The 15,569-nt window shown below is 39.1% G+C and overlaps 1 protein-coding gene across 2 annotated transcripts in view; it reads right to left on the reverse strand.

Moving 5' to 3' along the window:
• The window catches only part of LOC124615730 (DNA-directed RNA polymerase I subunit RPA1), a 306,200-nt gene that overhangs the window by 51,487 nt on the left and 239,144 nt on the right, over positions 1–15,569 (reverse strand). For both annotated transcript variants that reach the window (XM_047143804.1, XM_047143812.1), the window contains one exon: positions 1,088–1,234. In XM_047143804.1, coding sequence (XP_046999760.1) covers positions 1,088–1,234 — 147 coding nt within the window. The remainder of the gene's footprint in view (positions 1–1,087; positions 1,235–15,569) is intronic.

The following is a 15,569-nucleotide window of genomic DNA, read 5'->3' on the forward strand; positions in this document are numbered from 1 at the left end:
TATGTAAAACACTATGATGTGCATGGTAGGGGGTACTTCCCATGGTACCATGTTTCATGGCTTCTTCTTGTCCCATTTGTTTGTTGAGAGTGGGAAGAATGACTGCTTAAACACTCCTGTGCATACTGTAGATGAATCTCTCATTGTCTTCACAGTCCCTGCTGGAGTGACCTGAGAGACAGATGACATTATCTTCAACTGCCTGTCAGTTTAGGGTCTGCAGAATTTCTGCAAACATGTAATCATGTGTGCTTACCTCCTTTGTACACATTCATCATCATCTGTTAGATCTATATGGCGTGGGTCACGCATGCTTCAGCAATATTCTAGTATAGGCCACAAGCACGTTTTACCAGCAATATCCCTTGTAGTGTGAATTGAGTTTTGCCGGTATCCTATCAATGAACCCAAGTATGCCATCTGCTTGATCTGGACCCTATGTAGTCATTCCATTTCATACTCCCCAAATTATTACATCGAGCTACCTATAGCAATTAACTGGTTCTGGCTGTAGCTCATCATTATCGTGGTCACTGGGTACTACATTTTCGTATTTTGTAAAGAGTACAGTTTTACATTTCTAGACATTTAAAACTGAGAATCTTTAACCACTCTGAAATTGTATCAAGGTTTACTGTTAATATTTTCTGCCAAGTCATTAGTATACAACATGAACATGAACTGTCTTAACACACATCCATGGGACTTATCTAAAATTATTTCTACATCGATCGATGGCTCCCTATCCAAAATAAAATTTTTCTCTCCACCAATATAAACAAGATACGGAAAAAAAAATTTAAGAGAAGAAACAATACAGAAAGACGGAGATAAACTTTCAAGAATCAAGTGTTTCAGGGCTTCAAAGAAAGAAACAAAAGAGAATTGGCTCAAAACACTTAAGAGAGATCAGAATAACAAATAATGGAGAACTGTACTTGTGAAATGAACCTCAGGGGGAAGAAGGCATTATAAATATTAATAAATTCTATTACTTTCAATTATTTTCACTACTATTAAGCAGACATAAATAAGAAAAATTTTAATGCAGACATTTATTATAAGAATAAAAAGCTACAAGACATACCCCAAATTTTAGTTCACACCATGATTCGTGCACAGTGTCAAATGTGTAATCCATAACAAAATTATTTGCTCCAATGACAGATGCTCGTCTCTGTTCAATACTTGCAGAATCGATTTTAAAATTGGGGGTGGTTTTTGACTCCTTGACCTGGAAATAAATGCAGTTATCAAAATTATAAATATAATAGGGTAATTTTTTTCCATTTGTAACCTATTATTTATTTTCAGTTACAAAGTTCATCTATTTCCATGAACTTCTCAACTCATAAGTGTAATGTACTGATCCATACATATCCATTTTGCACCTGATTGTAAAGTGCTCAGAAGAATAGTGCCCAGTAAATCATGTAATATAGTGGAACTATTGTTAAAACGTTGAAATAGACTTAAGAAGATATCCCCACTCAGAAACTACATCCCTATATCAGTATAAGTCACTGTAGAATTATTGGCAAACTGACTTATTATTTTACCAGAACCTTAAGGTATTCCTTCTCCTTTTCAATTGAAGACTGAGTAGGGCAGTTGATAATTGTTTACTTCAGAGCAACTATGTTTCTTTTGTTAGATTTTGTCATCAAGTTTACAGTAATTCCACCAGATGCTGATCATTTGCACAGCATGGTAGTCAAAAGGGATGAGTCTGTGTTTACCTGAGGCTATGAAAGCAATACTGTAACAGTCCTATGAAGGCAATATTGAACCTCTATACTGACAACCTCAATTAAAACTGCATTGAAGAAAACAAAAAACAACTTATCAGATTATATCTGTGTACAACAGCCAGTCACTTGCATAATATTTCAATAAAGACAACCATTTTACTGAAGATGAAACTCTTTGCCAAGGATATACATTAGTGGCTAATTTCCAATAACCGTTCTTTCAGATAGGTGGGTAGTGAAGACATAACTGAAAAGGGCTTCATCTCAATACAGAAGAAACTAATCAAAGAATTGGAGGAGTGGGTGAAGGAAAAGGGGGGGGAGGGGAGGAGGAGGAGGGGGAGGAGGAGGAGGATATATATATACTGTTGCCTGGTAGATGTGTGTACTGTGTGTCTATCGACCTGCCAGCGCTTTTGTTCGGTAAGTCACCTCATCTTTGTTTTTAATATAATTTTTCCCACGTGGAATGTTTCCTTCCATTATATATATATATATATATATATATATATATATATATATATATATATATATATATATATATATATATATATATATATATATACATGCAGCAGGAGAGCTTTGTGATCTTGGGATGTGTTTGTTGGAAGATAGGAAACATACTGTTGCCTGGTAGATGTGTGTACTGTGACAGCAACTGCCTGTATGTGACTAGTGATGGGAAGAGGAAGAGGTGGCAAGGGGCATGTATTTGTTAGAAATGTAGTCATTTGCCACTGAACAATTCCTCAGTCATGTAATTTATTCTGTGAAAGATAAAACGCTTAATGACGATGTGTTATGTATCAAAAACCAAAGTGAGCATAGGAATCTTCTCAACATTAATACTCTCAGTTGTTTTACAACAATCTTGAAGGTCTTTTTGTGTGCTACAGAATGGGATGGGTCTTGGGGGTGAAGTGTACCCCATCTGCTTTTATATTATTTCGAAAGAGATGAGGAGCTTCACAACCCAGACAGAGCCATCTTGAACTAAGTACAGGATTTGAATTTGGAACATGGGTGTGCTACCACCGAATTGCAAATATTGGCTTGGATCAAAGAGCAGTCTTTTGAATGTCATTAGAAGATAAAGCAAGTTGGCGGTAAGTATATGACGTGTGGTAGCTTAGGTGCCAAGTTTACCTGACATCTGGGGGTGTTATTAAACAGCTAGGCTGTTCTATATATTTGAGAATCTTTTGTCTAGTGTTTAGTGTCACATTAGCACTTCATTTTGAGTATGGCATCAGGAGCTGCTCTGCCAGGCATTAGTGCGTTTGTGAAGGCAGATGTAAATGCTGTGCCACAAGCACAGGACACGTATGGGCTTGCTGTCTAGACCATCAATGATGCTGTTACTGCAGCAGTGACATACAAAATGCAGAAAACTCTAGAGATGAATTTGAGCGATAGCTATACTCCACAGATCATTGAAAGAAACTGAGGATAGGGTAGGATTGCTCAAAACAGAAGCTGATTGAGAAATCTGATGAGTTTCAGCAATATCAGAGGCACAATAATCTCAGATTGTTTGGGATTCTGAAAAACAGCAGAGAGAATACTTAAAACTGGTGATGAATCTTTCCCGAGAGAAGCTAGGTCTAGAGGGAATACTGAATAACGTTAACTGGAGTCAGAGTGGAACATAAAATGCTGCAATCTACTAAATCTAGACCCGTAATAGTGAAGTTTTCACACACAGGAAAAGACCTCAAATCTTCAGAGCAAAGACGAAACACGTGAAATCAGGTTTGGCAATAAGCAAGGATTTCACCTCTGAAAGTTTTAAGGTTTACGAAACATATGGACAGGATGGCAGGATAATGGGGAAGACAAAAAATGGAAAAAGATTAGTCTGCAATGCAAATGAACTCTAAAGTCCATTTCTTTTGTGGCTAAGTACATTTTAACTCTTGCTTCCACTCATTTGTGTGTTGATTTGTTATTGTAAACCACAGCTTTGTGTAGCTACATTGTTTTTCCTATTACCAATCCATTACCCCATGATTGCTGCAAACCCTGCTGGCCTTGATCATAAAACCTCCCTCTCCCTGAAATAACCTGAACCACATCTGCTCCCTGGGACTTGTATTCCCCACCCTTCCATATTCCTTATGGTTTGTCCTCTTGTGAGTGTTTACCCATACTCAGAAGTATCCACCAGTGGTATCCTTGCAAGTGCTACATCCGAACACACCATGTCGCACACACAAATGTCCTATCTTTGCCAGCTCTTCTCGATGAGTTCCATCCCATATTTCACGACAAACACATCCATATAATAGTCCTATTGGAGCCCTGGATTAAACCAAGCATTTCCACCAGTTCTGTAAATTCGGATGCCTACCATATTTACTTGAATCTAAGCAGAACTCGAATCTAAGCCGCACCTGAAAAATGAGATTCGAAATCAAGGAAAAAGAAATTTCCCAATTCTAAGCCGCACCTGAAATTTGAGACTTGAAATTCAAGGAGAGAGAAAAGTTTTAGACCGCACCTCCAAATCGAAACAAAGTTGGTCCATTGTAACATGAGACACTATTTAGATCAAATGGATGAAGATACAGCTACAGTAGATTGGTTCGAGTCGTAAGCTTAACAGTTAAGCTTTACCAAGTAGCCACTGCTATGCATCAGGTGCTCAGTCCTTAATTGTATGGGTACCCTTCCTTTCTTCACGTGCTTCATCTGGTTTGAATAAATTGCTTATTTTTCATTGATCTGATAAGTGCCATTATCTTTGTTATAGGTGTTTACGTCACTCTACGCTGAAAATGCATTATTGTACTGTGTCATGCATTGTTTGTCGCATTCTGATAATGAGTTGTTACGACCTGTCGCCGTTCGCGGAATGGCTTGCTTTTGTGCGCGCTACTGCCGCTTACAATAAAAAAAAAAAATTAAAAAAGAAAAAGAAGAGAATTGTCTCAGTAGCGAAACAATCGCAAGAGACTGATTTCGCAAGAGACTGATTTTGTTGTTACTTACACTGCTGCTTTCTTTGATAATGATCGACAAGAACCAAATAATAGACTGCATATGATAGAAGATGTTCTGAACGAGAGTTTAGAGAAAATTTTTCTCCATTTGAAAAGCTTCGCAGACGCCTCTTTAGTACAATACATTCTGCACAGAAATTAGAGTCTCCTTAGATTTAAAAATCTGTCAGTTGCCGTGTTTCATTTCTGACTGTATCACTATTCAGCATAAGAATAATACAAATATAAACATGACATGATATGTATATTCTTCCGCATTTGCTGTTGTCTCACTCTAGTTTCGTACTTTATTAGGCAGACAGGATTTAAATGAGATAGCAGAAAAAACACGAAAGAATACATGACATTATGTTTACATTCTTCTACCTTTTCTTTTAATTTATTTACTGACACAAATGTTTTGGCGCCAGTATTTATCTTTGTGCCTGCAAAGAACGCCTGTGTTGTGCTACGTATATTTGACAGCAGAAGTTAGTTGTGGCGGTACCTACCAACATTTTTCAGAACTTCCGCTTACTTTGCACTCTATTCTAAGCCGCAAGCGGTTTTTTGGATTACAAAAACCAGGAAAAAAGTGCAGCTCAGATTCGAGTAAATACGGTATGTCTTTCTAGGACACGACAAATGTACCAGGCTATAGGGTGGAGCAGGGGCATACATACACTCTACCTTGTAACTATTTCAACAATGATGAAGATAAACCCAACTGGAATATACGTACATAGAGATCAAAATTCTTAATAGGAAGTGCTTAATATGTGTACTCTACAAACCTGCTGAAGCAGGTAAACTGGCATGTTTCGAAACCATCCTCTTGAGTCAACATTTGAGTACATAATTATAGCTGTTGGCAGTCATACATAATTATTATACAGCATTCTCTCCAGTGTAAAATTTAAGCATATGCTTTCTACTTCAAATCTGATGTTACTTCACCTTGCACGTATCTATCACATGAACAATAGTCACTCACTCACATTTGCAACAAAATTCCCAAACTGAGTAATTTGTACTAGTTACTATTGATCACTGTCTTCTCCCATGAAATATTCAAAAGTGAGTAATTTGTATCTCTTAAATCTCTGCCCATGACAATTTTCATATCATACTCACTAGAATGGCCCGAAATAAACAACAGTTGACTGCACACAGAAACTGAACCTTCGATAACTCATGAAACGAAACAGCTCGTGAATCTCGGAGACACTGCACATCAGGCATCCAAACTGTGCCTTACATCTGAAAGTCATATCGCTTACAAGAACATGTGGAAGAGTGTCAGTCAAGCTGTAAGAAATGCTAAACTCAGACATACCCGCACATTAAGAGAACAGACATAGACCAAATGTGCTGTAGAAAAACCTGGGTGGTCTTTGTTTAGGCGAAGTAAAAGCTGCAGCTGATCCCATTGTCCCACCCTTAGAACTGAACCATACTTCACATTACCTACCACCACAACTGAACCACAAACAAAACAGAGACTTATTGATTACTTCATGTGGATAAATGATGGTACCCACGAAAAATTCTGTCGGAAGAACATCACTTGCAACACTGTCAAAAAAGCCATTGTGCGTATCAGATCAGCATCTACTGGACATGATGGCAACGCAATCCAAATGATGAAGTTTATTACTAACCCTCTACTGGCCACTCCAACTATTTGCTTCAACCACTGCTTCACAAGAAGTGTTTCAACGAGACCCTGGAAACATGGAATAGTTAAGCCACTCCCTAAAAAAGATTTTCCACAGCACCCTCAGTTCACTGACCTATTTGCATTCTTCCATCACTGTTCACAGCTTCACATCTGACTTAATAAAGATAACAGATGACATGGCACTTGCATGGATAGATAGATGTGACTATCTTGTGGTTCTTAAGCTGCAGTCACAGTGGGACCGAAGGAAGGAAGGAAGGAAGGAAGGAAGGAACATCAGGTGTAACATCCCGTGACATCATTCGAGATGGAGCACAAACTTGGATTGTGGCAAGAATAGGGAAGGAAACTGACTTTACCCTTTCAAAGGAGTGATATCGGAAAATAAGGGAAAACCTAAATCTGACAATGGAAAATCGAGGCTGGAATGTAACAATATGATGGAAATGATAGTTGCTACTCTCCATATAGCGGAGATGCTGAGCACACATAATGACAACAAAAAGACTCACACAAAAAGCTTTCAGCCAACAAGGCCTTTGTCAAAAATAGATTACGCGCGCGCGCACGCACGCACGCACGCACACACACACACACACACGTGACCAAAGTCTCTTGCAGCTGAAGCCAGACTACGAATAGCAGTGCATGATGGGAGAGGCAACTGGGTGGGGAAACGGAAGAGGCTGGGGTGGGGTAGGGGAGGGCAAGGATGGGGCAAGGTAAAGTGCTGCTGTGGGAGCATGTGGAGATGAGGAGGAGAGAGGGTAGGGAAGCTAGGTGCAGTCAGGAGGTCAGTCAGAGGGCGGGGAAGAGAGGTTGGGAGGAGGTGGGGTAGCGACAAAGGAGAGAAGTAAAAGACTGAGCGCATTGGTGGAACAGAGAGCTGTGTAGTGCTGGAATGGGAACAGGGAAGGAGCTAGATGGGTAAGGACAAAGACCAATGAAGGTTGAGGTCAGGAGGGTAACGGGAATGTAGGATATATTGCTGGGGGAGTTCCCACCTGTGCTGTTCAGAAAAGCTGGTGTCTGTGGGAAGGATCCAGATGGCACACACTGTGAAGCAGTCACTGAAATGAAGAACATCATTTTGGGCAGTGTGCTCAGCAATAGGGTGATCCAGTTGTTTTTTGGCCACAGTTTGTCGGTGGCTATTCCTGCGGACAGACAGCTTGTTGGTTGTCAAGCCCACATAGAATGCAGCACAGTGGTTGCAGCTCAGCTTGTACATCATCTGACTTGTTTCACAGGTAGCCCTGCCTTTGATGGGGTAAGAGATACAACCTAGAAACCTGTGGCAATCACATCTGCAGTGACGAGCGGTCCTTTTCAAAATATGCCAAGGGTCTAACTGAGGCCTTTACAGACTGTAATTAACCCCCCTCCCCCAGCCTTGTACAAAAACGGATCTCCCATGCCTTATCTTTCCAGACACCCACCATCTCCCGAAGTCCCTCTGTCCAGCGACAGAGGAGCATTCCACTTGTTATCTCATACTGCCCAGGAGTGGAGCAACTAAGTTACATTCTCCACCAGTGTTTTGACTATCTTTCGATGTGTCCTGAAATGAGAAATGTTCTACCCACTATCCTCCTCCACACACACAGTGGTATTCTGCTGCCCACTGAACCCAAACAATATACTCATCATCCCTACACTACTCTCATCCCTACACAACCCCTGAGCCCAATCACTTGCCTCATGGCTCACATCCCTGTAATATATCTAGATGCAAAACATGTCCCATACATCCTCCCACCACCACCTACTCTGGTCCTGTAACAATCATCATCTATTCCATCAAAGGCAGGGCTACCTTTGAAACCAGTCATGTGATCTACAAGCTAAGTAGCAACCACTGTGCTGCATTCTACATGGGCATGACAACCAATGAGCTGTCTGTGCACGTGAATGGCCTCCTACAAACTGTGGCCAAATAACAACTGGACCACCATGTTGCTGAGCACATTGGCCAGCAAGACGTTCTTCATCTTAATGACTGCTTCATGGTCTGTAGTCAGTCTGTTTGGTGAATGACAGTAAGGTTGGTATCTCACCACTGTACAGGGCATCTGCAGATATGTCTTTGGCCTGTAATCTCATTAACTGGAGTAGAACTGTCTTCGATGAAAATCCCATCTTGGAACTGAGTACAGTTGACAAGCAAAGATGTGTCTGGAGATGCCCTGGACAATGGTGGAATACCAATCTGACTGTCACCCACCACACAGCTTGACATACAGGGATGACGGTTGGGTGCTCTTTCATTTCACAACAGGACCTCTATGGTTGTCATCCATGACAACATTACAGCACAGCAGTATGTTGACAGTATTCTACACCCCGTTTTGTTGCTCTTTATGGATAGCCGTCCTTGGCTTACATTTCAGCAAGATAATGCATGGCAGCACAAAGCAAGAGTTTCTACTACTTGTCTCTGCACCAGAAGGTTGCCAGATTTCCCCCCAACTGAGACCTTTTGGAGCAATATGGGCAGGGCCCTCCAACCAGCAATGCAACAAAATTTGTGCAACCGACTGGCAGTTTTTATCATTAATTAAAACTTACATGCTGTTGATGAATGTCAGCCATGTTTGAGATTGTATGTTATAGAATGTTTCTCTCTCATCTCACATATTTGTGGAATTTGGATAGTTATTTCAATAGGACAGGGTGAACAGTACTCATCACATTCTTTTCAAGGAAGATATAGTTTATTTCCATGCATTCATCACCTTTTTAATAGCATAAGCTGCAAAGCAGCATTTGTCTCCATGGACACAGTTATCATGGTATACATCCCACCCTAGGAGGTTAAAATCTATCCTACTTCATACATAGAATAGATTCTAACCTAACCTCCTTAACTTTACCAAAAACTGATGAAGGGGATCGGACACACTGTGACCAAGCTGTTGGCCGATTTTATTGGGCGACCTCTGGTGATGGGATCCGTTGTCAGTGCCACTGTGAATGCAGCTTTAGACATCAGTAAAGCCTTTGATGCTGTTGACTTTTAACATTTCACTTGCCAAACATAACAGCCTACATTTCTCGCCAAGTGCAGTGCAATGGTTTTACTCGTACCTGATGTCTTGCCAGTAATGCATCATGTATATCACAATGAAGTCTCACTGTAGACAGGTAGTACCAGGCATCCCCCAGAATTATCATGGAACATATATTGGAATGCCAGGATTAGATGTCATAAGAAGGGGAAGTGTTCAATGCAGTCACCAAAAATATAGAGTCTATCAAGGTCAAAACTGAGTGTAACTCTGAAGTATCTGGATGTGAGTAACAAGCTTAGATGAATTAAAGTTAATTACTGGAAAATTTTACCACTGAGCAGATTTCACCATGACAGTTTTAGAATAATTGAAAGTAAGTCTAAATTTGCTGGCATGCAAATACCCAGGACGTGCAATAGTAACTGGAGGTGATTTTACCCTAATGAGTACAGACTGGGAAGTCTACAGATTCACTGCAGGTGGCACAGTCAGTAAGTCTTGTGAAGTGGTTTTGAACATGTTTTCCATTAATGGTGTTGAGCAACAAGTTTGACAGCCCACATGTAATGGAAATATTTTAGACCTTGGAGCTCAAAACACGTCTGACCTTACTGACAGTGTCAGGGTAAAAAGAGGGATTAGTGATCATGAAATAAGAGAGACTAAAGTTAATGTATCCATCAAGAAAGCTAAGTGAGTATTTTTGTTAGGAAGAGCAGATACACATTTGTCAGCATCAGACTTAGACAATAAATGGACAACATTTAGTTACAGTATGATGGAAGTAGAGGACTTTTCAGCAAAGTTCAAAATGACTGTAAATAATACTCTGGAGAAGTATGTGCTGAGTATGTGAATTAAGGATGAAAAGGACTCACTTTAATAGCATTCTTGGTTCAAAGAAGAATGCACAAATGATGAGAGACAAAAGTTAGTAGAAATTCATGTGTCTTTAAAAAGATCAATGTGTCAAGCGAAAAACAACTTCCACTGCCACACCTTAGCAAAAGATTTTTCTGAGAACCTGATGAACTGGTCCTACATAAAATCACTAAGCAGATCACAGGTTCTTTTCCATCATTCATTGACCGGTCTGGTGTGGCAATACAGGACAGCAAGAGGAAAGCTGAAGTTTTACATTTCACGTTTAAAAAATTATTTACACAGGAGGAATCAAACAACGGAAAATCCAGGCTGGAATTTAACAATGTTAGAGAAGGAAAGTTGCTACTCACCATGTAGTGGAGATGCTGAGTCGCAATAGGTACAACAAAAATTGTGTGAATCTTTACACAGGAGGATCGTATAAACGTACCATTGTCCTACCACCACAGGACTCCCATACAGAGGACATTATAACAAGCATGACTGGCATACAGAAGCAACTGAAAGAGTTGAATATAAAGAAGTTGCTGGTCCGCATAGAATCCCAATACAGTTCTACAGAGAGTACTACATGGCATTGGCTCTTCACTTAGCTTTCATTTATCACGAATCTCTCACCCAGTTCAAAATCCCAAGTGACTGGAAAAAAGCACAGGTGACTCTTGTATATAAGAAGGGTGCTGCAAGTACCAAATTTGTGTGTGCGCCACTGGCCCAGCCCACTGTTAGAACTAATGACTTTCCTTTGTGGGGACCACAGTCATACAGTATTTTTTTACAAGAAATTTCCGCCACTGACTCTTAACTGTTCGTTTATTGTACATAATCATGATTTTGGTTGTGTAGCCATTCTGAAGTGCTTGTTGAAATGTTAAAATCTATCTGACCTGTCTGTGACATGTCATCGACGAAAATAAATATTTTTGGTCCTATGGACCAGTTGTCATATACATGTACATATCCAAGATACAAAACATAGCTGACATTGTGCACCATGAGAAACCATTAACACATAGTGTGGCATATTTAGCAGATGTTGGATGTTGAGTCATCAACTGAGCTGTTGAAAAGAAGTGATGAATGCAGGTCAGGGAATATATTAAATAATATATTCCCTGACCTGCATTCATCACTTCTGTTCAAAAACTCAGTTGATGGCTCAACATCCAATGTCAACAACAGAAGAAACGGACAGGAGCATAATGCTCACTTCTTTGCAAAGGGAGAGGAATGTTGCAATTACCAAATTTGTGTGCGCACCACTTTATAGTTAGCACATGAAGTCTGTGCTTGATTAGACCACTAGAGACCACTTGGCCTGCTAGTATGATAGCAGCTGCATGCGCAACCTGTCGGCTGTGACCCTTGTTAAAACTACTGACTATAATAGGCCAGAGCACAAGGCTTCACTGGCCATTTGTGTGTTGACTGTTGTATGTACTTTGTCTCTCGTGTATATATTTTTTCATGTAATAAAATTATTGAGTTTTTGGGTTAGAACAAAGGGTAAAAGCATGGACCCACGAAATTACAGACCAATGTCCTTAACATTGGTCAGAGACAGAATTCTTGAACATATTCAGAGTTCAAATACAATAAATTTCCATAGACAGGAAAGTTTCTATCCACAAATCACCATGGATTTAAGAAGCTTTTCTCGTGATATCCTCCAAACCACAGATGAAGAGCACCAGGCAGATTCTACATTTCTTCATTTCCGGAAAATGTTTGACATGGTGCTTCACTGTACTGATAACAAAAGTCCAAGCATACATATTAGGTCCCCAGATATGTGGCTCAAAGACTTTTTAAGCGATAGAACCCAGTATATTGTCCTTGGTGGAAAGTGTTCATCAGAAACAAGAGTATCACCAGTAGTGTCCCTGGGAAGTGCACACATGAACAATCTGATGGACAGGGTAAGCAGCAATCTGCAACTATTTGCTGATAACACTGTGGATAAGAAAAGTCAATCACCGAATGACTTGTGAGGGTATGCCATTGTTTCTTCACAAAAATATTTTTCGATTTTTCATGCCAACAAGCTATGGTTTAGCCTCACATGACCAGATTTGATATTCAGGTTCTCTCTTTGATTTCATGAAATTACACAATTAATGCTGGGCCAGTGATAGAGAAGAAATGACATTCTGGTGATGCGTCTTGCTGGCAAAACTCTGAACTGTGCGAGTAACCTGGGTTGACGGAGTGTAGCCATTGGCTGACAGATGGCAGTAATTGTCTAGCAATGTTAAGCAGCAATATAAATGAAAAGACAGAAAAGAAATAAAATCTGTACCTTGTCAAAAATAAAATTATCTTTGGAGATCATCATTCAGTGAAAAGGAAAAGAAAAGACTGTATAAAAAATAAAGGAGAGTGGACTTCTTATGAGAAGCTTTTCGTATTTGTTAATGAAGGGAGAATACATTAAAGTTGAGTGCAAAAGACAATAAAATGTTCGGCTATGTCACTGACTCTCTCATTTATCAAACAATGGAAAGTCCAGGATGAAATGTAACAATATTATAAGAAGGAAAGTTGCTACTCACCATATAGCGGATTTGCTGAGTCTCAGATAGGCACAACAAAAGACTCTCACGATGATAGTTTTCACCCATTAAGACCTTCATCAACAATACACTGACACAGGCACAGACACTCAAGCAAATTCAACTCACACACATGACTTCAGTCTCAGGCAAATTAAACCAGACTCTCTCATTTAATGTTATATATGAAGGTACCAGTAAATAATTATAACTATGTTCTGGTGGAGAAAAATATAAAAGATGCAGTTGAACAGAATTGTTTCTTTTCAAATTACACATCTTTCTGTTGTAGAAAGTTTTTTACACTGTCAGAGTAAAATGTAGTGAGCTGAGTAGAAATTAAGTTTCTGAGGTTCATTTGCAGTAATATCATTTTGAGATAAAATTTGAGTTAGGTCACTGTGAAGAATTACACTGTGAAAGTGCACAGTTTTATTTTTTCCACTGACATTGTTAACAAGCACAAGGAAAATTCTAGCCTTGTTAAAAACATTGCACGTTATAATTGCAGGAAAAATTATTTCATTGACAATATGTTTCCTTTTGTGCAACTGAATAAATCCATTCACAGAAGCGTAAATAGTACTATTACTCAAATGGCACTCTGACCTAAAGCTGACATACCATTTCATAATTTTTTAAATTTTTTATTCTTTTTTCAGTGATTGACTACAGATGACAACTTCTACAACATTAAATTGGCGCTATCATTTGTAAGTCTTTACAAGGGGGCTCTAAAATATTGGCACCTGTACAGTCAGGATCTATCACCTCAGGACAACTACCGCTTCTTACTAACATAGCTGGAGAGAAATATTTCCACTCAACTAGCTCACTATTAATTAATGCTAGGGACTAACAGTTATAAGCAACAATACTACCCTGATTTCCCATTTTAAAGATTTTACAGCTGAAATAATATTATTAAACCAAGGAAAGGAAATCATATCAAATTGTACCATGCACTTGTAGATGGACTGACCTGTTCATGGTGATTCTTTGGAGAAGGTCTAGAAAATAACATGATGGAACAAAACATGTATGAGGACTGGGTAAATAAGCTGCAAACTTCACCTACATGAGCATGAGTCATTACAGTGCTTATCTGAATAACTGACAACCATGTGAATACTACATGATTTGTAGATGGTACTGTAGTGCATGAACAGTTACTCAGTTGTTAGTATCCAGGACGGAGGCTATTTCAAAGAATTATATTCAAGAATTGCAATTTGTGCATGATTGGTTTTAAGACACAATAATCAGTAGAATTGGATTTGTCCATATCCTAGAAGCATGTTTAGTAGATTAAGGAGGCTACTTGCTTATTTCTGTGTGAATAACTACCATTAAAATTTTTGTATCTTAGCTAAGAGAATTTAGAGAAAAGAAAGGAATAGAAGATTTAAATTGATTCAAAAGTTTTATGGATGAGATTAATACCAAAAGTAGAAAGACAATTAGCACATTTTTAACCTCAGCTTGACAGTCAGCCAGTTAGATTGATATGGTAGAGAAGGAAGCAAAATCATTGAATGCTTCTGCTCCAGAGCTTATAGTAAAAGAGCAGCAGAGCACTAATGAGATTCGTTAATTGCAAACCATGTTCGAAATATCTGAGCAAGAGGTAACCAACATGAAAGTCAGTGTGTCCACCATAGACCAGAATCATTAAACAAAAAGGTGGTTGCAGACATAACTGCCATTAGTAGGTGGGTTGTAAAAAAGTAAAAAGAGTGTGAACTGTCAGTTGATAGTGTTAGTGTTGAACCATTACAAGATTTAAAAAGGCAACAAAAGGAGCCAATTAGCAGTGGCCATGCCCCAACACATTAGAAAATAACAATACCATCTTGTACCACCTTTAATTCTCGAGCAGGTGCACTTGTGTATAAAGCGTGCCACTCATAAATAACGTTTTGTACCATTCCACTGTCATTTTATAACTGCGAGCTCATACCTATTCCTACATTATTGCATCACCAGACATGGTAATGAGTTGTGTTATAAGTGGTTGGCAGTGACCTGATGCAACTGTGCTGTATAATGCTTCAAGTGGGTCGTTGCTGTGGGATAACACCTGAGTGTGGCAACAGGAAGATACAATGAAAGGTTGATTTTATTGTTGTTTGATTGAACAGTGATTTACCCCATATGGAGTTAGCTTACTTTATTGTCATTAAATTAAATTAAGATTTATTTGCAATTTTCTTCATTAATGTTTACCTTGGTAATGTAAGGACTGTTGTTCTTTATATGTGTATAAAGTGCACCGTGCGCTCGCTTGTGTTATGAAAAAAGGTACGCCTGCTCGAGGGTTAAGAATGCAGACCACAGTGAGATAAACCAAGGAGACTGTAGTAATTGGAGGGAAAAGTTGATGCTGGCCATGGACAAATGAATGCCACAAAAATTTCCAAAGTTTGATCCTTATGGCAAAACCGACCCAGTATTATTTTTACACTTTCCAAGGTTTTACCAAAAGTTTGAGATGACAAGGAGAAGATACATTTTGTAATTAACCACATGGAGGGCAATGCACTTCACAAGTTTGGTTAAATATGGACTGGTTTGAGTTCTACAGTCAGTCTGAAAGGTGCACAGAAAAGACTGCGGTTACAGTTATTGAGATCAGGAGTTAATACAGGTTCTTCGGAAGGATCCCGAAACTTTATAAAATGGCGTATTACCCACACTAAGTTCTTATA

This window comes from Schistocerca americana, chromosome 1 (assembly GCF_021461395.2).
Source record: "Schistocerca americana isolate TAMUIC-IGC-003095 chromosome 1, iqSchAmer2.1, whole genome shotgun sequence".
NCBI classification, from domain to species: Eukaryota; Metazoa; Arthropoda; class Insecta; order Orthoptera; family Acrididae; genus Schistocerca; species Schistocerca americana.